The 24,653-nt window shown below is 38.2% G+C and overlaps 2 protein-coding genes across 2 annotated transcripts; one reads left to right on the top strand and one right to left on the bottom strand.

Annotated features, from left to right (window-relative positions):
* Positions 1-393: 393 nt before the first annotated feature.
* LOC149078728 (disintegrin and metalloproteinase domain-containing protein 10 homolog) lies at positions 394-2,331 on the top strand. Its single transcript, XM_089240453.1, has one exon. The coding sequence runs from the start codon at positions 394-396 to the stop codon at positions 2,329-2,331; it is 1,938 nt and encodes a 645-aa protein (XP_089096579.1).
* Positions 2,332-17,060: 14,729 nt separating this feature from the next.
* Positions 17,061-19,157, bottom strand: LOC149078727 (disintegrin and metalloproteinase domain-containing protein 10 homolog). The gene has a single exon (XM_089240452.1). It carries the CDS (start codon positions 19,155-19,157, stop codon positions 17,061-17,063), a length of 2,097 nt encoding a protein of 698 aa, XP_089096578.1.
* Between the last annotated feature and the right edge of the window lie 5,496 nt (positions 19,158-24,653).

Genomic DNA, 24,653 nt, shown 5'->3' with positions numbered 1-24,653 from the left:
CGCACAAAAGTACCATGCAATTATATTAATTCCAGGAACTAAAATAAGAACAGAACATGAAGTTTCAGCTAAATAAAGATACCTTTGAAATTCGGCAATTTCAAACAATAGTGATCTCACGATGATTTGTCATCGATAACAGCTGCGCAATTCATTCTTTAAAGTGAAGAATGAAAAAATATCTACAATATGGTCATACTGAACTGATATTTCGTAACATTAAGTAATTGACGAAGAAAATAAATGGAGATTTCAAAAATCTTCAGGAAATCGACGTTCGTGTTGATGCTTTGTGGATTCTCAACGGTTTCATCTCAACTGGAGGAATTTTTATCCCAGTACCAAATTACGGAATTACGCTTAAGTTTTGATGAAAATGAAGGACCAGCAATAATGGATGCGCCAGACAACATACGAATAGGTTTTGACTATTTCGGACACAAAGTTGAAGTATCGGCCAATAAATATCCAGATTCGCTGATGAAGAAGACCACTGTTGAAATACACGGGAATGGAACAAAGCTCGTCGGACCATTCAGAAGAAAAATGTATGGACTTGAAAACGACAAATATTCCGTTTCGGGATACCTAACGGACAGCGGCAGTTTCGAGGGAATTGTCGAAATGCAAAATGTCACGTACAATTTGATACAGGCTTCGACGTATTTCAGTGATATGCGGTCAAAGACAATTGTTTATAGAGATGTTGATATCAAACCTACGGGAGCTCCCAATAGTTCGAGTGACCGACATTTCATGAACAAAAGAAGAAACGTGTTCAATGATCATGAATTCAAACGTATTAACGTTTCTAACTCGAGCCTGTCAAACACTGTGGGCATCACTAGACTGTTTGAAGATTTAAGGATGACAAGAAAACAAGTCTCGGGTTCCAAAAACGTTCTGGAATGTAGAGTGGAGATGATCGGCGATGCAGGATTTTACGAACAAAAGAGGGAAAATGCTCTCCAGTACATGTATCTGATGTTGCACGAAGTCGACAAGGCATTCCGCACAACAGATTTTGGAAATGACGTCGTCCGAATATTACCTTGGAAACTCAAGATTTACGAGAGCAAGAACGAACCGGGCTATCCGTTTAGTACACATCTCAGTGAATTAGGTACATATTTATATAACTTCAGAGTCAATTATGGCAATACTCATCATGCATACAACACTTGTTTGACATTTGCATTGACTGGGTATCAGTTATCAGGTGCTCAGGGAACAGCATATGAAGAAGGCATCTGCTCTAATAAGTATAACTTCGGTATCGTGAGAACTAATCCCGACGTAATTTTGAAGTACATTTTCATCCATGAATTTGGTCATTCCTTTGGAGCACCTCATGACCCAGAGGAGAATGCAACTTGCAGGCCATATCGGAATGACTACGTAATGATACAAGGAGGCACACCTGGAGAAAATAAATATCGCTTCTCGCCGTGCAGTATCGATAACATGCGTCCAATGCTCAAAGAGGATTACGTAAGAGAATGCATGAAGCCTTTGCCCCCAGAATGTGGAAATGGAATGAGAGAAGGCGACGAGGAATGCGACTGTGGTCCCAATGAGCATGTATGTGAGGAATTAGACAGATGCTGTGCGCCGAAAGGCGGCAACAAGGATGGAGATAAAGAATGTACCTATCGCCGCAGTAAAGGTTACGAATGCAGCGACAAGTCCGATCTGTGCTGCACGAATTGCACCGCATCAGCTCAGGGGAAGAATTGCTCTAGAGAAAATTTTGGATGTGTTGTAGGGAAATGCGACGGTGTTTCGAAAAACTGCTGGAACAAGACCCATGAGAAAGATGGAACAAATTGCTCAGATAGCGGCGGGGGAATCCATACCTGTTCTTCAGGTTCATGTAACAGCAGTTATTGTCGAGATCACGGACTCGATATATGTATGTGCAAAGTCGAATGGCGATGCAGAGTTTGTTGTTTGAAAGATGGAAAATGCATATCGAGTGAGATATTGGGATTCACTCCAAGTGGTGTTCGACCAACGTTATATTATGGTACAATATGTGGACCTAAACTCCAGTGCAATGGAGCTGGGTTTTGTACTTCACCAACAGGTGAATATCCAAGTGAAGCTGTAGTCTGGCCGTACATTCTGGTGTTGCTGATATTGATGGTCATCAGTGTATCTGGTGCATACTATTATTACATTATCAAAAAGAAAAAACGTTTCCCCCGAATGTGGCCCTGCACAATCATACAAAAATGTTCTGCTCGTGAGACATTGTATACCACAGGAAGACACCACGCTGATCATTCTCACGTGAAACGGAATCGCCGGTCACATCATCAACACAAGTGACATTATTTTGTTTAGATAGCATACAGAAAGTGTGAAGATGACACGTATATAATTTATAATGAAGACTACAAGTTTCAGAGAAAAAATAGATGTAACGGGACATTGAAAAATATAATTTTAGTATTAGGCGTGTGGTATTCTAGTGTGTAAAGTCGAGATTTTTGCTTGGGTTTCTCTACCTGGCCCACATGTAAAAGTCCATGATGTTTTTCCCTTTCCCCCTTTTAATTTTCTTCATTACGACATATGCTGACATATATTAATTACTATACAGCATTTCGTCCTAGCATGATATTAACAGAACTTTCTGTAATTTTCAAATACTGTTTCTTGCATGTATAATCATACACGTCATCTTTGAGTGTTCATGTTTTACTCTATCTCTCTCTCCCTCCTTTCCTCCTTCGCATAAAGGCCCGTTTACACGACGCAAGCGCTTTAGTTGGTAACTTAATTTTTAGTTGCCAAGTACGATACAATGTATGCAGACGATAAGGGCCGTTTACACGGCTTTAGTTGACAAGTGCGCAAGTGCAGAAGTGATTTAGTTGGTAAGTCAGATAAGAACGGTTCTATTTTTTCCGGTTAAGTAGACCTATGCGCATGCTCCAGTGGGCGTGACCTGCCGCGCTGGAGGGGTCATTTTGCTCTCTCACGGAGGGGTTTATTTTGATCTCAAGCGTGAACCTGTTCATACTCCGTCGTCTCCTGAATTTTCGCTAGAATTCCGTGGAAATATTTGATGGTGAGGTGGCCAGAGGACACAACCTTCAAGTTTGTTGAAAAATATCTTCGCCATGAATGTTTGTTGAACTATAGAAATGAAAATTACCTTAACAAATAAGGTGAAATTATTCGATGTTGGATAATCAACATCGATTATTAAAAATTATTCGATGTTGGAAAAAGCTATAGAATATTCTGTCGACGTGATGTCAGGAGTGAAAAAAAATTGAAGATTCAAAAATATATATCGGGATGGGAAGAATTTATATATTAAAAACTGGAGGGGGGTTTCGAATATTTCTCTCGTCCAGAACGAATTTGCTGCCATCTGTTGTAAAAATACATGATCAAATATTTAACATAAAGATGTCATCTCTATAGATTAAATTAAAAAACAATAATGATTTCGAAAATTTGGAAATAATTTTTGTTTAATGAATTTTTATTATTTAATTTTTAACCCTTAGAATTTCCTACGAATGCCAAGAATCTTCTCCAGTATTTTCGGCTTTCATAATTTATCTCCTCTTCAACTTCGATTAAAATATCATATAATCGATATTTACAACTTGGACGAGAAATAGAGAAATCTTATATTTCTTCTCGATGACTTACATAAGTTTATAATATGTTGTGTATTCTTTTTTCCCCTGTGGCGTCATCTCTCGCCCCCCCCCCCCTTACGTGGGTGCAGAGGCGAAAAAAGGGGACAAGCGAAATGTTTCCCTTGCGTGACCTACTTCTTGCTCAGTGTGTTGCTCTCGTGCAAGTGAGAAAAAAGTTTCCCCTTTTTTATTGAATAAATTTATATTCTTTAAAAAAAAATATCATATAATGTGGCTCTGATCACAGTATTCGTAAGTTCTACCTGATCATCTTCATCCATCGTTACGAAAGCTATGAGCTTTAAAAAAAGCACCACTCTAAATGCCAGATAAATAAAAAAATATTACTATTATACTCCCGCGCGTTGTGCGTCTGTCTCTCTCCGTGGATTTGAGTAGACTGAAGCGCGCATGCGCTAACTGCGCTCGCCTCCGTAAAAATTATCCAATGAGCATCTACTTGCCACTTATACGTGTGGACACTTTCAAGAAGAATCGGTAAGTTAAAATTAAGTTGCCCACTAAAGCGCTTGTCTCGTGTAAACGGGCCTTAAATGACTCATGCTTGACCTTGCCACGTAAGCAGTTTTGTACTTTTCTATACAGTACATGTACATCTATTTTAACAAATCAGCACGAACTCTCTCTTTTTCCATTAATTTCCCAAACTTTTTGAGCGTCCTTCTTTGTCCCGCTTTCTAGTATTTTTGGTTTAAGTGAAGTTTGGTTTAAGTTTATTTTAGTAAAATGTAGTCGCACTAAATAATAGCTCCCCCTTTTATATGAGTCGGCTAATAGCAGCCTTAAATTTTTATTTACTTTTTTATAATTCCGTTATCTTTATATTATTGAGAAAGTGAGTTACGAGAACGGGAGGTATAGACGGTCGAGGACCGCGTAGGGGCTCCGACCTAAAATTCAAAAGAGACTTTCAACTCTAGTGGACTCGATGGGCTCTATACATATTCAGTGAAAAAGGATAAGACTCATAAACAAACGGCTGTAATTCGGGAATGCCTCCTTCAGACCACTCAGGTCATCATGGTGACCCGCGTCAACAGCCTGATGGCGTTTTCATCCCCACGTACTCGGCGGCGTCTGCTCTCACCGTGTCTTCTATTTTCTATCATCTCGTTATTGTCCTGTGGAGCGAGTAGCTAATTTGAATTTCGCATTCCTCCGATGTGAGAAAACTTATTTTTATGTCAGTATAATATTTCGTGGGAGATCATAGAAATCAGATGTTCAGGATATAATTAAAAGTAATTTTCTATGTTAAAAATTGATTTATTATTTATGTGGTTTCATTGCGTCTTTGTTTTTTGTAATTCTATAAGAACAGAGAAACATGGATAGAACTTTCGTGTGCCCCCCCCCCTTCTTTTTTCATCATGGCAACCCCCTTAACGTAAATGACGAAATTAATCATTATATGCACAAAGAATATACATGTATAACCGCTTTAATCTAATCCAAATATCTTTATTACACTTATCATAGTATTTGAACAAACGATTGAATTTTCTGATATTTTCAAGTAACTGCGAGATACACGTTTCCTTTTACTCTATTGTGTCTTCCCGGCTGATCAATAAAATATGATTGATCTTTATTTATTAATGAGATATTGTGCAATAATATAATTTAAAAAAAGATTCTGGAAATAAGCAACGTATTTTATGCGAACATAAATTTAAAAAAAAGAAACTAAAAACAGATGTTCTATCTTGTTATATATGCTTTTTTTGCAAGGATCTATTTTTTTTTTTCATTGAAACGCGTAATATTTTTGAAGTAGCTTAACGTTGTACGTTGTCCAATTCAAAATGCGTTTATACGGATCTTAATGAATGCATTTCGTTGGTATCAGCAGGGCCGCAAGTAGGGGGGAGTAGGTGGACTTCGTGTCTTGGGCGCAAGACCGGAGAGAACGCAAATTTCATTCTGAAACCTCTCTTTCAACATAACAAGGCGGACGTCAAAATGCGCGCTTGGCCCGGTTGACCAAGCATCTATTGTACTGTATCAGCACAGAGGAAGAATTGCTCTAGAGAAAATTTTGGATGTATTGTAGGGAAATGCGACGGTGTTTCGAAAGACTGCTGGAACAAGACCCATGAGAAAGATGGAACAAATTGCTCAGACAGCGGCGGGGGAATCCATACTTGTTCTTCAGGTTCATGTAACAGCAGTTATTGTCGAGATCACGGACTCGATACATGCATATGTAAATACGAATGGCGATGCAGAGTTTGTTGTTTGAAAGATGGAAAATGTATATCGAGTGAGATATTGGGATTCACTCCAAGTGGTGTTCGACCAACGTTATATTATGGTACAATATGTGGACCTAAACTCCAGTGCAATGGAGCTGGGTTTTGTACTTCACCAACAGGTGAATATCCAAGTGAAGCTGTGATTTGGCCGGGGGGAGTCCAGTCAAGTCACAATGGAGGCAGTTTGTTTATTTTCGTGCTCCGTTAAAAATTTTGTTTTAAAACGTGAATATTAGGTTATGGCAGGCCGTAAATGCGTAATTATTGTCTATTAAGTGTAGGAGTGGGGGTTCACATATGTGGAGTTGTGTGGTGGTGTGATGTAGGAAAAAATTTGGATATTGTTAATGCCACACGTGCTATATCGGTGCAGTCGCGATCAACGGGCGACGGTTACCATCTTCCGCTATCAATGACTGGAAATTTTCAGTGACAATCGGTGTAAATTTTTCATTTGATTTGTCGGCGGGAATGTCAGCTTCAAAACGGTATGAAGATCATTCAAACATTCCAAGTAGTTCGAAGTGGATGGTATGATTACAAACTCCGGATATAAACTTCAATGGTTTTCAAGCGGTGAAGGTGAACTACATTTGAGGACAGTTTGGACATGATAGGGGTGAGTTATTTTCGAAACTTGATAGCAGAGATCATTAACCAGAACATTTGCTATAATTGTACCTGTTAATCGTTGCCATAACTCTTATAATTGGGGAGATATGATTTTGTAAAAAGAATCCAATGTTGTGTGTATGACTCGCCATTTTCGAACCAGGTGACAAGTTTTATTATACATGTAAATGGTTTTTGGACTTTCCACTGCATTTTGTCATGTTTGGTGTTTGACGTCCGGAATTGTTTCTTTAACTGATTTTCTTTTGCCATGGTAAAAGTTTTTTGACGAACATTATACTATTAATATTTTGTGAACGAATTTCATTTGGTGACCATTCAACCGGGTCACACATGTTTCTCATGCATTGGTGTTCATAATTCGTAGTGGTGTTAATAGTTTTGTGCTGAATTTTCATTTCTGAACATTTTACTATAATTTTTTGTGAACGATTTTCATTTGGCGACCATTCAGTCGAGTCGCATACATGTTTCTCATGTGTGGTTATTCGTTATAATTGGTAATGGTGTTAATAGTTTTGGACTGAACTTTCATTTTTGAACATTTTACTATAATTTTTGTGAACGGATTGATTTTGTGACCATTCAGTCAGGTCACGCATACGTGTCTCATGTGTTAATATTCTTTATAATTGGTATTATAAGTTTATTATTATGTTTATTATATTTATATGTTTCTCATGGTGTTAATAGTTTTGTACTGAATTTTCATTTTTGAACATATTACTTTAATTTTTGTGAATGGATTTGATTTGGTGACCATTCAGTCAGGTCACGCATACGTTTCTCATGTGCTAATATTCTTCATAATTGGTAGTGCCGTTAATAGTTTTGTACTGACTGATAAGTCAAATAAGACACCTGTAGGGATCCCAGCTTTTGATTCAAACATGGACAAAAAAGATACCCTTGTGGGAACTTCAAATCAACCAGACGGTACAGATCACCCATTCCATAAGGACATGAACACGTCAAATCCAATACTAGATCTTGAGAGAAGCGAGCACAATGAACGGGATAAAAAGAAAAAAGACCAGAGAGATCATCCAATCAACAAGAAAGCCTCCAAAATTCACCAAGTCTTTAAAAATTTGGCCAGGTCTTTCAATGAAACCTTCAATATTAGCTCCCGTTTAGTAACATCGGAAAACTCAGATGTCTCAATCTCGTCGTCAAACTCATCGATTGGCTCCCACTCATCTTCGTCGTCAACGTCAGACGTGGTCTACAAACTGAATTCCTGCTACCCACAAACATCAATTTCGAATAAAGCAGAGCTGATAAAACGGAAACATAAAATGGGTATTTTCAACATACAGAAAACATCTTCATTTGCGCATAATGAACAACTAGAAAAGCAAGACTCGCTCAAGTTCAGCATAGAAGATTCAGAATGTCAGAGGAGAGTCTTTCGAGCAACTGATGCCTCTAATGAACCGATTACATTTACAAGTCAAGTAGCAGTGAAAATCCCATTGACAGAAAAGACACAAAACATAGATCTTGAAACAACGGAAACGAAAACTGAACCCTCAATGGTATTGAATAATAACACTCTACATGATCTACAGACTTCCTCTGTAGAAGAAATGGCGAGTAATTCCGGGGAACAGGAACAGGGCAGTGAATCAAAGACACTCCTCTCTACTGATGATCTCAATTACAATGATTCGCAAAGTCAGTTGGGTGTTTCAAACACACCACCTTCTTGTCGGCGCAAACAGCTTGGTAAACTAAATACTGACATATCTTGTGACCCTGAATCTCACTCGAAAGGAACTTCTCTCTCACTAAATACATCGACGGTCCAACAACTCAATCACTTTCCTTCGAAAATAATGGACTCATCAGTTGAATCATGGGATGAAGGCAGTTATATGGATTCTCTACCAGAGGGAATTGATTACACCGGGAACGACAAGGAACTTCAGACAATGCTTGACTTTTTAGACTTCAAGAAAGAGAAACTTGATAAAAGCCACTTTCTCTTACAAGAGAAGTCAGCAGAAATACAGAACCTCACTTCACATAAAAATTCCAAAAGTTGTAAGAGTGGAAAAAAAAAGAAAAGTTCTGGTAAACAAAACGTCAAGTCTCAAGTTAAGAAAAGGAGTGAGGAGAACAATGCTGCCAATATGAACATTTCCCAAGAAACAGAAAGTTTAAAAACCTCCAAGGGAAAAAAAGAGAACCTTGAGATAAGGGTGAAAAAACAAACTCAATATGAAGACAAACTTTGCTCTCAGATCAAGAATACCAAAAAAACTTCTCGTCGGTTAGAAACACCCAACTCCGCTGAAAAACCTGTCAGACGAAGTTCATCAAGACTTAAGGAAAAAGACAAGAACCTTGCCATATCTAGGGGTCAAGGAGGTTCTGAGGATCTCCTCAAGCACATTTTGATAACAGAAATGCAATCCAGTGATAATTTGAGTAAAAATAATTCTGTAACCTTACCTTCTCAACAAGCATCATCTGAAGTCATATCCAAACTCAACGGTCAACAAGTATATGCACAAAAAACGATGGGTGTCACTACTTCAATCTCAAGTGATTTTTCAGCACATAAGACACTCCAACCAAATGTACACGTACTCCTGGAGGAGCTTCGGGGAATTTTGAACTCCTATACAAGTGATAAAGCCAGAGGAAATGTAGGGTTCTGCATTCCCGCTAAACAACGCAAAAGAAGCAATAAAATAATTGATGCAATCAATATCTGGGCAGACAACATCCTCAAATCTACTAGGGACAACTTCTGCCAAACAGAAATATCTTCTCCTCAGGAACAAACGCTCACTTCGACTACACCACATTTTTTTACTCAGTCTCACCAAGACCGTCTCTCAGCTCAACCACAGATCGAGAAACTTCTCCAACAGCAGATTAGCAATATGGGTGAGATGCGCAACAGAGCACCACAACAACCTCCAAAACCACAAAGAGATGTCGCCAAAGAAACTCACAGAGAGGCTGGAGTCAACACCAACATTCCAGAAGTATCGCATGATCTGCCACAATCAGAGAAAGTTACATTATCTCCATCTGCAACCACATCAATTAACACTGCAACTAGTATTAAAGCTGCCAACACCTACATCTCTGGAGTTGGAACTCGGGCAAGACTTGAACAGTGGTTAAGCAATAATTACAACCTCCCTGCAGCGTCACTGGAAAAAACCAACTCTATGATAGATTCTATTGTGGAATGGATTGAGGAGACTATAAAACAAGAACTCAGTGGTTTGACACAAACAGACTCCCCATCACCACAAGGGCAATGCCTTGAAAAACAACATGGAACTGCGAGAAAATCGGCAGAGAAGAATTTGCCCATTGTGGCTAATTCTGAAAAAATCACACAGATATCAATTCCCATACCTTCCCCTCCTCAACAAAAGGACTCTGTAATATCAAATCACGTAGATGAATTGAATGACAGTTCATCTTCATATGTCATACTTGACGAGATCTCTTCCAATACGGAAAATCCTTACCAAGAAGTCAGCTACAGGAAGAAGCAGAGGAAAAACAAGAATCGGCAGATCTATTCAGTGCTGTTATACAAGAACAGATTGGCTCAACCACATCAAAGTAACAGTAACAACCAAATTATTATCAAAAAATTTGAGAAAAAAATTCACAACATCAGACATATTAGAAATGGTACGGCAGTTGATTGTTACACTAAAGAAGACTGTAAAAACATCCAAAGATTTATACTCAACAATCGAAGCCTCCGGCAGTACATATATGTTGTGTGCCCAGGGACCGATGGTTTTAAACAGCACCGACCTCAACCGCAAACATATGCAGGGGTTAAAACTTCAAATAACAAGAACTTTGGACGTACTTTCAATAATAAAACAACAGCAATGTATCAGAAAAATCCAAACCTCTTGGGTGATATTGTCTATGAGTCCAAGGAACAGAATTATAAGAGAGAGGCCTCTTCGGCATTCAGATTTGGATCCGGCTTGGTTTTCTACAATCGTTGTCATCTTAAGAATCATAGTGAAATTCGAAGCAGTCGTACTACATATGCAGGAATCTCTTGTGCTAACCAGAGAAATCTAACCTCAAGAGCTTGTAATACCGTGCATAAGTATGCCGATATCAATGAATCTAAACTGACATTAAACGCTATTGACCAAAAGGACATCAAGCAAGTTATGAATGACTTAGAAGAACAGTTAAAATACAGCAATCTACAGGAGCTCATTGCTAGTGCTAGAATAGATGAACATAGAGGTCAAATCACTTTGATATGTACAGACTCGTCGGCTGCAAAGGTGATAAGTTCGGCAGTCGCGAACAATTTCAAGTTGAAGTTACACTTGAAAAATTGATAACAAGATAACACATCGTTTTCCTACACATATAAGTCAGGTAGCTTATTATATATATAACTATTTTAATATTACATTTGATATACAATGCCTCAAGATAACATCAAGGACGCAATAGCCAACTCCCGGATAACAGGTCAAAATAGCAGACGAGAAAAACACCCAAGATTATGTCGACAAGAGCAAATTCAATGCTCTTCAATGACACCATCTCCAATGGGCAATCTCAAAATACTACAAATAAATGTAGATCGAACTAGAGCGGCAATAAACTTGCTTGTAGATACAGCAATCAAGGATAAGATTGACATAATTGCCTTGCAGGAGCCAGGAATATCAGGGAAGCCACTGCGCGGATTTCCGAAAAGATGGAAAAGATGGATGTCCAGAAATGGGAAAGCGGCAATCCTGGTGCTCAATCCAGACATTAACCCTATGACATATCATACGAGCAACAACATCACATCGATTAGAATCTCACAGCCTCAACATGATCTAATATTAGCTAGTGCGTACTCTTCACCAAAAGATTGTGTTGAGAATGTTCTTAAAGAAATGGACCAACTATTGAAACTGTCCACACAAGCGAACTTATTGTTGTGCGGCGACCTCAATAGTCATCACCCGCTCTGGGGAGACCATAGAACAGATACTAGAGGAAATAAGCTCATTGATTATTCTAATAGGAACAATTTATATTTTCTCAACCATAGTAATTCTCCTCCCACCTTCGAGACGGATTATGGGAAAGGATGGCCGGATGTGACTATTACGAACTCGCATGCAACACTACTGAATACATCTTGGAAAGTGGACGAGAAAGTGACTCTCAGCGGACATAAATACATTTATATACAAACGAATGTGACTATTTTCCAAAAGCCACAGAGACGATATAAAATAACAGCGAGGAAGCTAAAGGTTTTCATCTTGAAAACAAAAAGCGTAATTGAAACAATACAATACAATTTGAGGAAATGTCAAGACAACAAAACCCTCCAACAAATATGCCAGGAACTAATGACCTATATTACTAACATGTGTGAGCAGACATTTCCAAAAGTGGAACCTTCACCAATTCAAAACCTCGCATGGTGGAATGATGAACTAACGTTAGAAAGGAAACGTCTGCGAGCACTAAAGAGGAGGTGTGAAAGAGAAAATGACACAGACACTCAAATAAGGTTAAAGCAATTATATCGAAAAGAAATTGCATTATACAAAAAGAAAATCAACAGGGCAAAAAAAGAAGGCTGGATGAGATTTTGTGAAAAAGCGACGGAGCCTTTTGGGAAAGCATACAAGACCGTCACAAATACAAGCTCATTTCTTCCCCAAACATTCCTCGTAAATCCTGATCATCCAACAACATCTTTGCAAGCTGCCAAAAACATTTTAGAAGAAATTTTCCCCAAAAATAATGGGGAAAATGAAAATACTGTAATGCAGTCAAGAAATAAGCAGAATACTGATACCAGAAACGATCCACCTTTCTCAATTCAAGAAATTAATAGAATAATTGATAAACTAAATGTGAAAAAAGCTCCCGGTCCTGATGGAATAACAAACGCATTGATTAAAAGTATACATGCTTTCCACAAGTTCTTTTTCCTGACTCTCTTCAATAAATGCCTCAGCTTCAATATTTTCCCTACAGCATTCAAGAAAGGGCAACTGATACTTTTTCTAAAACCAGGAAAAGATCCGAACAATATCAATTCATACCGTCCAATAATTCTTCTAAACACAATCGGCAAAATTCTCGAAAAATTGCTGACACAAAGAATCAACTACTACATCGAGAAAACGAAGTGGATCAGCGATAAACAACATGGATTCAGAAAAGGGTTCTCGACGGAGACAGCACTATCAAAGATACATGACAGCATACAAACATTTAAGAGCCAAAAACAAGATGTTGCCCTAATATCAATAGATATTAAGGGAGCTTTCAATAACATTTCACATAAAACAATAGTAAAGCAACTTCTCAACATCTCAATGCCGGACAATGTGAGAAGAACAATGATTGATGCAATCAGAGAAAGACAGATATCCCTTCTTACGGATGAAGGTGAGGCCACTATAATTCAAACAAAAGGGTGCCCTCAAGGTTCCTGTAGTGGGCCTATGATGTGGAACCTTGTCATAAATGATTTACTTACGAAAAACTGGCCAGAAAATATAAAGATTCAAGTGTATGCGGATGATATTGCTATGGTAATTGGTGATTCAACAATCCGCAAGGTCACCGAGCACGCAAAAACAGCAATGGTATTATTGGATACATGGCTCACAAAAAATAATTTAGAGATCGAATTCTCCAAATCCAATTACTTATGGATTTCTCACAAAAAGGGAAGACCAACCATTAGACTGCGAAACAATCCAATAAGACACAATATGAACATCAAATATTTAGGAATAATGTTTGATAGAAACCTGACATGGTTCAAACATGTGAATTATCTGATCACGAAAACACAGAAATGTTTACAAAATTTTAAAAGAATGGCTGGTCCTGCATGGGGCATTAATACGAAAATTAGAAATACGCTTTATAAAGTGGTCGCCATCCGCATTATAGCATATGGTGTTATCGCATGGTTCGGTGATCCCAAACAACAACTAAGAACAAAAGTAGACTCTCTTCAAAGAAAATTTCTGCTATTCATCACTGGAGCCTATTCCACAACACCAAACAGTCGTTACAAGTATTAACTAACAATCCTCCTCTACATATACTTTTGGAAAACGAAGTACAGAAAGCAAATTTAAGGCTAAAGCGCGAGATTAATATAAACAATGTAACATATCTTCCTACAGATGTAGAGCATAAACATCCACCATGGACGTATCACCCGGTGAAAGATATTTTGCCAACACAGGTCTTGACCATAGATGTAGAAGAATCAACAAATCGAATTATTTTCACAGACGGTTCAAAGACTGTGGATGGCGTAGGGGCCGCCTACATCAGTATATACATGGGTGAAGTAACAGACAAATGGAACTGCCGATTGCTAAATAACAACACTGTATTTCAAGCAGAGTTATACGCAATCTGGATGGCGGTCAGTTATGCAAAAAATTGTGCAGAAAAATCAACTATAAAGACAGACAGCATGTCATGTATACAGGCAATACGAGACGTAGAATCCCCTTATAGCCTAGTGCATGACATTAGAAAAACACTGATGGACCACAGGAAGATTGCAATACGATGGGTGAAAGCTCATGTTGGCATTGAGGGGAATGAAATGGCGGATAAATTCGCAAAAGAGGCTACAAAACACCAACATGAAAACCATCTAATGAAATTACCGGCATCCTACATTAAAAATCTGCTCTTGCAAGAAGCGTCAGAGAAATGGCAACACCATTGGCAAATATGCACAACTGGAAGAAAAGTCTTCGACGTAATACCAAAAGTGGGTAAAATGAAAGAAGTCATGCCGAGAGAAATAGTAATGTTCCTCACAGAACACGGTCCATTCGGTGAATACATGCAAAGGTTCAAAATCAGCCGGACCAGTACGTGTAGATGCGGCCATCCGGGAAGCGTGATACACTATGTGACACAGTGTGAGTACACAAAGGGATACCATTTACAGGCGCCACCGAACGGACGAGAGATCTTGTGGAAACGGAAAATTATTTTACAAAGATCTGCAACGAGGAAACTACAACAAGTCTTGGGCTATTTGATGAATAATAAAGAAACTATTTTGATAATAACTGGAAGTAGTGAACAATCCACTAGTGATTCGGAAGTGGAATCTGAAACGGATGCGGGTTCCATATAGAGGGGCGCACTTGGGCTCCTAAACCATAACATTTGAGTAATACACCCTGTATAATTTATGAATGTTTTTGTATATACAATTTCATAGTATGATGGTGGTTTAGTAACCTTGTATATTAGTAGGAGCTCATTATGGCATTTGTTGTGAATATGTGACGTACATAGTAATGTTTATGTGTATCAACAATTATTATAAAAATGGGAATTTATATTTTGTAATTAGCGTATATTATGTAAATATGTGTGGGTAATTCAAATGTGATCGCTGCCACCCAGCACTGTGAACAGGGGCTGTATTTGATTGTTTCCGCCGCACTTTTTAGTATGATAGTAATTTGTAACTTTGAATATATATTTATATGAGTTTATGGTGATATTTGTACCCAATACTACCTTCATACAGTAATGTTTTTGTGCATTCCCAATGGTATAAAAAAGGGAAATTTTTGTAAAGTAAATAATATATGCATGTAATTCAAATGTGAATGCCCAGCACTGTCAACGGAGGCTCTGTTTGATTATTCCCGTTGCAGTGCAGGCTCTGTGTGAATTCTGTGTGTGTGTGTGTGTGTATATTGCATATTCTGCAATAGGTCAGGCAAAACTGCTCAGCACTGTGGACGGAGGCTTTGTTTCTTCGTTTCCCGTCACAGTCGAGGCGCGGTATATATGTAATTTGTATACATTGTGTATTGTGTATTTTGATCATTCTCAAAGCTCTCCCACTTCAACTTGCCAGCTTCTTCCTCTTCTTTCTAGCCCACAAGTCTTTTCCACATTTCTTTCGGAATCCCAGGCTGTGGTCTCCGGCCCTTATGTGCCACTGGGCGCACGTGCAATTTTTCTCCCTAGTCATTGGATTCAGTCACCCATTTTTGTCAAATGGCTCGTATGTTGCATTGGTTGATGGCTGTCTTCCTGGGGAGAACGACGCGAGTAATTCGAAACTTGCGAGCACGGGGCAAGGGAAGCCACCACTATAAATCTTTGCTTACTTTTCCGACACAACTCTGCCTCTTTTGAGGGAACGGAAGTAAGGTGCTTTGCATCAGTCCGGGGTTGTGAGCGGTTCTATCTATCTATCTGTGATTTGGCCGTACATTATGGTTGTGCTGATCCTGATGGCCATCACTGTATCTGGTGCATACTATTATTACATTATCAAAAAGAAAAAAACGTTTGCCACGAATGTGGCCCTGCACAATCATACAACAATCTCCTGCTCGTGAGACATTGTATACCACAGGAAGACACCATACGGATCATTCTCACCCGAAACGGATTCACCGGTCACATCAGCAACACAAATGACATTATTTTGATCTGATTGCGCACAGAAAATGAAGATAATACACATATAATCTATAATAAATAGTACAATTTTCAGTGAACAGATAAGTGTAAACGGAACATAGGAACATTGGATATTAATTCGTAAGCATTGCGAGAAAACACGTACAATTATCGTAGTTTTTAAAGATACGATCGAACTTTTAACTGCGAGAAGATATGCTTTCCATTTTACTCTCTTGTGTTTTCCAGTCTGATCAATAAAAATTGATTGATTTTTATATATTAAGGAGAGATTGTGCACTAATATAATTGAAAAAATATTCTTAAAATTAGCCAGGTATTTTATGCAAACAAATATTCAAAAAAACCTAAAAAACAGATGCTCTATCTTGGTATATAAAGGTTTTTATTTTCCAGGATATATTTTTTTTGTCATTGAAGGGCATAATATTTTTGAAGTAGCTTGACGTTGTACGTTGTTGAATTTACAATGCGTTTATACGGATCTTGAGGAATGGCAACAATGAACAAGTTTGAAGTTTCTAGAAGGGGAACGCATGGCAGAGTCCGGAACAGTTTTTATAATTGTGTTGTTAATTTGGTTTCTGTATTTTAGAAATATGTATATGACATCCATATTTGTGTGTGCTATAGGCATCTTTTTTTCAACCACCTCGTTGGACATTTCCCTGCTGCGGCTTTATATTGTATAGTGACGTTTTCGACTGTGGTGATAAGTAATGCACCCGTCCTCACTACTCGATCAACTACCACCATCTTTTTGTTTGATAATCTAAATTTATTCTCGATTTGAAGATATCATCATCCATGATGGACAATTGTTCTCATGTCGGACATGTTGTCGATTCATTCACTACATATTGAATAACCAAGAGAAAATGCGTTAAAATTCTTGGTAGCCCATGATTTTGAGGATATCATGTGCCATATTTGAAGAAGCACCTCAATTGAAAACTTTTTGAAGGCTTTTTCCGCAGTTTCTGATCAAAATAATATCATTTATGTGTCGTTGTCGATAATATCATTTGTGTCGTTGGCGATGGGGTCCAATATTATGTTTCTGGTGAGGATGATCTACGTGGTGGCTTCCTGTGCTGTGCAACGTCTGACGTGAAGATTGCTGCTTGCAGCAGGACCATATTTGTGACAAACGTTTTTTCTTTTTGATAATGTAATAATAGTATGCACCAGATACAGTGATGGCTATCAGTATCAGCACAACAAGAATGTATGGCCAAACTACAGTATCTCCACTTGGGTTTTCTCCTGTGGGTGAGGTACACCACCCATAACCATTGCACTGGAGTTTATGACCGCATATTGTACCATAAGATAATTTTGGTGTGACTCCATGCGGAACAAATCCTAGGGTTCCACTAGGTATGCATTGCCCATCTTTCAAACAACAAACTCTGCATCTCCATTCGACTTTGCACATACATATATCGAGTCCGTGATCTCGGCAATAACTGCTGTTACATGAACCTGAAGAACAGGTATGGATTCCCCCGCCGCTATCTGAGCAATTTGTTCCATCTTTCTCATGGGTCATGTTCCAGCAGTCTTTCGAAACACCGCTGCATTTCCCTACAATACATCCAAAATTTTCTCTAGAGCAGTTCTTCCCCTGTGCTGATACGGTGCAATTCGTGCAGCACAGATCCGACTTGTCGCTGCAAGTATAACCTTTACTACGACGGTAGGTGCATTCTTTATCTCCATCCTTGTTGCCACCTTTCGGCGTACAGCATCTGTCTAATTCCTCGCATACATGTTCATCGGGGCCGCAGTCACATTCTTCGTCACCTTCTCTCATTCCATTTCCACATTCTGGAGATAAGGGCTTCATGCATTCTCTTACGTAATCCTCTTTGAGCATAGGGCGCATGTTATCGATACTACACGGTGAAAATCGATATTTATTTTCTCCAGGTGTGCCTCCTTGTATCATTACGTAGCTATATATTCCATATGGCCTGCACGTAGCATTTTCTTCTGTATCATGATCTGCTCCAAAGGAATGACCGAATTCATGGATGAAAATGTACTTCAAAATTATATCGGGATTAGTTTTTATGATACCGAATTTAACGTTAGTCTTGCAGATGCCTCCCTCATATGCTGTTCCCTGAGCACCTGATAACCTGTATCCAGTGAGAATGAATGTCAAACACGAGTTATATGCATGATGGGTATTACCATAAATAACTCTGAAGTTGTGCCAATATGTGATCATATCACTCAGATCAGTGTCAAACGGATAACCCGGTTCGTTTTTGCTCTCGTAAATCTTAAGTTTCCAAGGTAATATTCGGACGGTGTCATTTCCGAAATCTGTAGTGCGGAATGCCTTGTCGACTTCGTGCAACATCAGATACATGTATTGGAGAGCATTTTCCTTCTTCTGTTCGTAAAATCCTGCATCGCCGATCATCTCCACTCTACATTCCAGAACGTTTTTGGAACCCGAGACTTGTTTTCTTGTCATCCTTAAATCTTCAAACAGTCTAGTGATGCCCACAGTGTTTGACAGGCTCGAGTTAGAAACGTTAATACGTTTGAATTCATGATCATTGAACACGTTTCTTCTTTTGTTCATGAAATGTCGGTCACTCGAACTATTGGGAGCTCCCGTAGGTTTGATATCAACATCTCTATAAACAATCGTCTTTGACCGCATGTCGGTGAAATATGTGGAAGCCTGTACCAAATTATATGTAACATTCTGCATTTCGATAATCCCCTCGAAACTGCCACTGTCCGTAAGGTATCCCGAAACAGAATATTCGTCGTTTTCAAGATCATAAAATCTACCTTTGAAAGGTCCGACGAGCTTTGTTCCACTCCCGTGTATTTCAACCGTGGTCCTCTTCATCAGCGAATTCGGAAGTTTATTTGCCGATACCTCAACGTTGTGTCCAAAATAGTTGAAACCTATTTTTATGTTATCCGGTGTATTCAATGGTGCGGGTCCTTCGTACTCATCAAAAAATATGCGTAGTTCCGTAATTTCGTACTGGAATAAGATTTCCTCCAGTTGAGATAAAACCGTTGAAAGTCCACAAAGTATCTGTATCAACAAGAACGTCGATTTCCTGAAGATTTTTGAAATACCCATTATTTTCCTTTACTTATCACTCTGAATATATCACGAAATATCCGTTCACTATGGACACATATTTGGAATGTTTTTTATTCTTGAAATAAGTTTCACTCTAAAGAATTGCCTGATGCAGCTGTTTATCTACAACAGTCCATCTTGGGACTACAACTGTTTGAAATTGCGATATCTCAATAACATGAAAATGTTGCTTTTGGAAAGACACAAATCAATAAAGTTCAAATCAATGAAGTTAATCGTAATTGGCTTAAATACAGGGTGATTCAGAAAAGATGGAAAAACCTTAAGAGGTGATACACACCAGTACAAACAATTTGGTCTAACATGAAACTCAAACGTGGTAGCACGTTTCAAGACAGCCGCTCCGCAAACGTTAAAACGACGTTCCTGTTGAATTTTTCGGGCTAAAAAGAACACCATGCATGCAAATGTAACTTGGGGGAATAAAAAGAACCCGTATGCAAATCTGCGTCACAGTTAATAAAAGACACGGACTCAGTATTACTAAAGTGCGCCATTATCCCGTATGTTACACTGTGAGAACGGTTGCACGCTGGAATAAGTTCACAAGGCTGGCGTCCTCTTCTTTTTTTCACTGTGACGCCGATTTGCTTACGATTTCTTCTTCTTATCCAGGCTACACTTGCATGCATGGTGTTCTTTTTTCTCCCGTTAATTTTCAACAGGAATGCCGTTTTAACGTTTGCGGAGCAGCCGTTACGAAACACGCTAGTGCGCTGGTGTTTCATGTTAGATCATGCAGTTTTTGATGGCAATTGTCTGTATTTGTGTGCACTACCACCTTTTAAAGTTTTCCCCATCTTTTCTGAATCACACTGTATATAATACAGCAATTTTGTGGGGTTTTTTCAATCTTTACAGCTCTGTCCACATGAAATAGGTTATTTTATGATGTGGAGTTTCCTAAGAAATTTATAGAAACTCAAATCTTGAACGTAATGCATCTATAGCAGAAGTTCCTAGCTAGGTTTGCACGGGTTTTGGGAGACCGTGAGCTTGAATGAAAATATAGTGAACTTAACTGTTTTTAAATTATTTCATACTGAATATTATTCTTCCAGAAAATGTTTAAGGTACTCTGATCATCAAGACCAAGTGTAGTCCTATATATACAGGTACATAGCAAATAGGAGCTAAGGCATTTTACTGACGAACCGTTGATTCTAGAGGTATACTTCAAATTAGGAAAAGGTTTACGAATAAGTGCAACTCGGATATGCCATTCATGTTTCAAGGGGTCGTATAGTTATTAGAATAGAAAAATGACGTTACATATAGTTCCCGTTAGCCACAAAACCCAATCAGAAAGTTGGTGTCCTGCGTCTCCTGATGCCAAAAAAAAAATCCATGTTCCTAAGTGCAATATTCATTTAGATGATCGAATACGAAAAACGGAGAAAATTTGGGAACAAACAGAGTTAAATGCGGGCAAAACACTTTTTCCGCATTTATATATATAATGCTGTTTTTCCCCACATTTCCTCCTCCAATTTACGGTGTGTGAAAACTTATTTTTATGTCGGTAAATAATATTTGGTGGGAGACCTTAGAAATCAGATGTTCAGGATATAATTAAAAGTAATTTTCTATGTTGAAAATTGTGATTTATTATTTTTCTGGTTTCATCGTGTATCATTACCTCGTTGTTAGCAATTTCATAAGAATAGAGAAACATGGATAGAACTTACGTGTGCCCCCCCCCTCCTTTTTCATCATGGCAATCCCCTTTAATAAATTATATATATATCTATATATATAAAATTGATTGTCTGTGTGTGTGTGTGTATGTTCTTTGTACAAATCTAAAATTTTAGATCGATCGTCGCCAAATTTTGCATATATAACGAATGGGACCCGTCTTGAACGACTGTTTATTTTAAAATTTCGTCAGAGCAGGGGAATGCCCCAAATTGGCAAAAAACTGTCGGGCAACAATGGTTTTTAGGCCTCAACAATCACTTTCCGAAAGTTTGCTTTGATTACCGTGGTTCCCTAGCAATCCCTTTCAGACGTGTAAATGCCTTTACAATGGTTTGTCACTTTAATGCTGCCAGTATATGTATAGCAAAGCTGTATAAAGATGTCGAGCCGCTTTGATGTATAGTAGTTTTTGCCTTTATAATGGTTTGCCACATTTTCAATAATCCTAGTAACGAGGCTTTATGAATAGACATCATAATCATCATCAGCATCGCTTTGAGGGTCAGGCAAAGGGTGATCCTCATAGAAATCAGTATCAAAATTGCCGATTTCACTGTAGAAATGCGGAAATTTATGGTATTTTCTGCCACATCAATAATTTTAAAAATTGTATAGAATTCTTGATTTTTGAAATAGAGTTCGCTTAGAGATACGAAGCCCGAGAGATTAAATATGAAGTAATTAGCCGGACCCCTACTTTTGAGTTGGATAATCATATACAATAACATTGATTTCTACTTTATTTTTATATCTTCTCAAGCATGAAATTAATGTCTCTGTATTGTCTTTTGATATTCAACTGCATAAATTCACATGTGGGTTAGGATGTTTTAAAATTAATTATGGGCCCGTAAAGTATATCGAAGCAATTCTACAGCTTCTTTAACTAAGAATTTTTGGAAGCTGAAAAAGGCAGATGTGGATAATTTGCAGTTCAGGCGGGGGGGGGGGGGTCGAATAATAATTAGCGCCCCTTAAAAAAGGGAAAAAGATATTCATTTCTACATTTCTTTAAATCTGTACTTTTTTATTTCATGAGTCGCGCAGGAAGTCGCCTTTAGACACGGTTTGTAAGTTCCTCAAAGAAAGATATCACGTGATCCAAAAAGCCTCATTGAAGAAAATCCGAGCAGCGCCGGGTATTATAGCTAATACATATATACAGTATAACCACTTTAATGTAATCCAAATAACTTTATTACACTTATCATAGTATCTGATGATACGATCGAATTTTCTGATATTTTCAAGTAACTGCGAGATATGCATTCCCTTTTACTCCATTGTGTCTTCCAGGCTGATCAATAAAAAATGATTGATCTTTATATGTTAATGAGAGATTGTGCACTGATATAATTGAAAAAAAGATTCTCGAAATAAGGCAGGTATTTTATGTCAATATTCATATTAAAAACACCGAAAAAAACACATGCTCTATCTTGGTATGTGTTTTTTTTGCCAGGATCAATTTTTTTCCATTGAAAGGTGTAATATTTTTGAAGGAGCTTAACATTGCACGTTGTTCAATTCAAAATGCGTTTATACGGATCTTGATGAATGCACTCCGTCGGTATCACCAGGGCCGCAACTGGGGCGGGGGGGGGAGGCGGGTCTCGTGCCCCGGGAGCTGGACCCGAGGGGGTGCAAATTGCATTCTGAAACTTTTACTTCAAACATTCAAAGGGGGCGTCAAAATGCGCGCTTGCCCCTGACCGAGCATCTAGTTGCAGCCCTGGGTATCAGTATAACAAGTTCGTAGTTTCTGGAAGGAAACGTATAAATTTTGGGAAATATGTATTCCTACCTTATGTTATACTGTAAAGAAATTAGCAAAGTTAAATAATCGTATCGTTCGAGGAATAATGGTATGAAAGGATGGACTTTGAAATTATGTATTTCAAAGCCATACCAGCCAGGTGTTATCCAGGTGTTAGGAGTTAGAGTCCCAAAGAATATGGATCATGAAAGAAACCTATAAATTTTGCGCGTAGCACGTAAGGAATACAGAATCGAAGAAGTAGTATAAAAAGTAGCGATAAACAGATCTATAAATATGGGGACTGAAATGAATCGTATAAAGGGTGCAGGACATTATGAAAGAAATCGGTATAAGTTGTATAAGAAGAATATGGTAATAAAATTCAGCGGCCGCGCTCATATTTCAATGATATTTGCAGCTGGTCAGAATTTTGTATACAGGTAAAAGCGTGAGAAAGTCCAGGGTTAGAGCAGATGGTTTTAGGTGAAAGGAGTTTTGCGGATTCCGGGAATAGTTCCCACAGGAACGTCAACCGAACCAAAGGGATAGCAGTAGCCAACGAAACGCATGTCCATAGGAAAATGTTATCCAATAATGTAAAGTGAAGAGAAGTTCGGTAAAGAAAATTTAGGAAAGAAAATCGGAATTAGCGAATGAGATGAAGTTTATGGAATATAGGTAGGAGTAGGCGGATAGCCAAAGAAAAATATATATATGAAGTTTGAGGGACACAGGAAGACACTCAAGGAGAGATAGAGAGAGACTGAGTGAGTGAGATAGAGAGAGGTTGTGGAAGTCCACAAGATAAGCGTGAAATGGGCACCATTGAAAGAGTGAAGTTGATCTTCACCGGATTTGGGGTAAGTCACACTTCCGACTTTACGAACCATTTATCACTCTCCATGTAAATTAAAATTATGTAATGCACTATCCTAGCTTCTATTTGTAAATCGTATATTTAATGCCCTTATTTATAGTAGCCTAATAATTAAAGATTAATTAACTGTTTTATCTTTGTTTCCTTGGACTTGTCATTTACACGGGCCTGTGGTTATTGACTTAGAATCACAGCGCAATGAATATCTATGGAGCACAAAATTCGTAAGATTATGAATAAAATTCGATCACGGCATTTTGGGATGTTTACATCAGTGGGATGATTAGAATCAATGTTGCAGTAGGGTCACACTCGATATACAATAAAAACATGAGCTCGCTAACACTTAATCAAACGCGCACGATATGGATATTCTTCATTTATGACACGATTTTACTAGATGGGAAAAGCATTTTCGACTGAACGAATGAACGCCAGAACTTTGCACTGGAGTTATCCCGTTGCCGAGATCTCTTCTAGCCCAACTTCGTGTCAAAGTCCGCAGCAGTTTTTATAATTGAATTTTTAATTCGGTTTCTGTATTTTAGAAATCTATATGATACCCATATTTGCGCGTGCAGACACATCGTTAGACATTTTGCCTCATTTTGGGGGTCCTAACTCACGCATTACCAAAACCAGCGGACCACTGTTTGAAAGTCTCTGCTCTGTATGTACACAGTAAAGATTTCAACTAATGCGATTCTGGAAATTTCTTGTGAAATTCAGTGATTTAACCTGACCATTTCTATACATACTGACAGGGCTCTTAAGACTAAGAAAAAACACATAAGTACCATACCATACTATCATATTAATTCTCGCAGACAAAATTACTATGCAACATGAAGTTTTAGGTAAAAAAAAAATTCTTTAGAAATTCGGCAATTTCAAACAATAGTGATCCCATGATTGTTGGTCATCAATAACAGTTGCGCAGTCCATTCTTTAAAGTGAAAAGAGAAAAAAAATATCCACAATATTATATTAATAATCAACTGACATTTCATAGCATTCAGTAATTGACAAAGAAAAAAATGCACATTTCAAAAATCCTTAGGAAATCGACGTTCGTGTTGATGCTTTGTGGATTTTCTACGGTTTCATCTCAACTGGAGGAATTTTTATCCCAGTA

This window comes from Pholcus phalangioides, unplaced genomic scaffold (assembly GCF_987345545.1).
Source record: "Pholcus phalangioides strain wild (caught in Gottingen) unplaced genomic scaffold, Ppha-v1.0 ptg000013l_1, whole genome shotgun sequence".
Taxonomy (NCBI): Eukaryota; Metazoa; Arthropoda; class Arachnida; order Araneae; family Pholcidae; genus Pholcus; species Pholcus phalangioides.
This window is presented reverse-complemented; position numbering and strand designations above follow the sequence as displayed.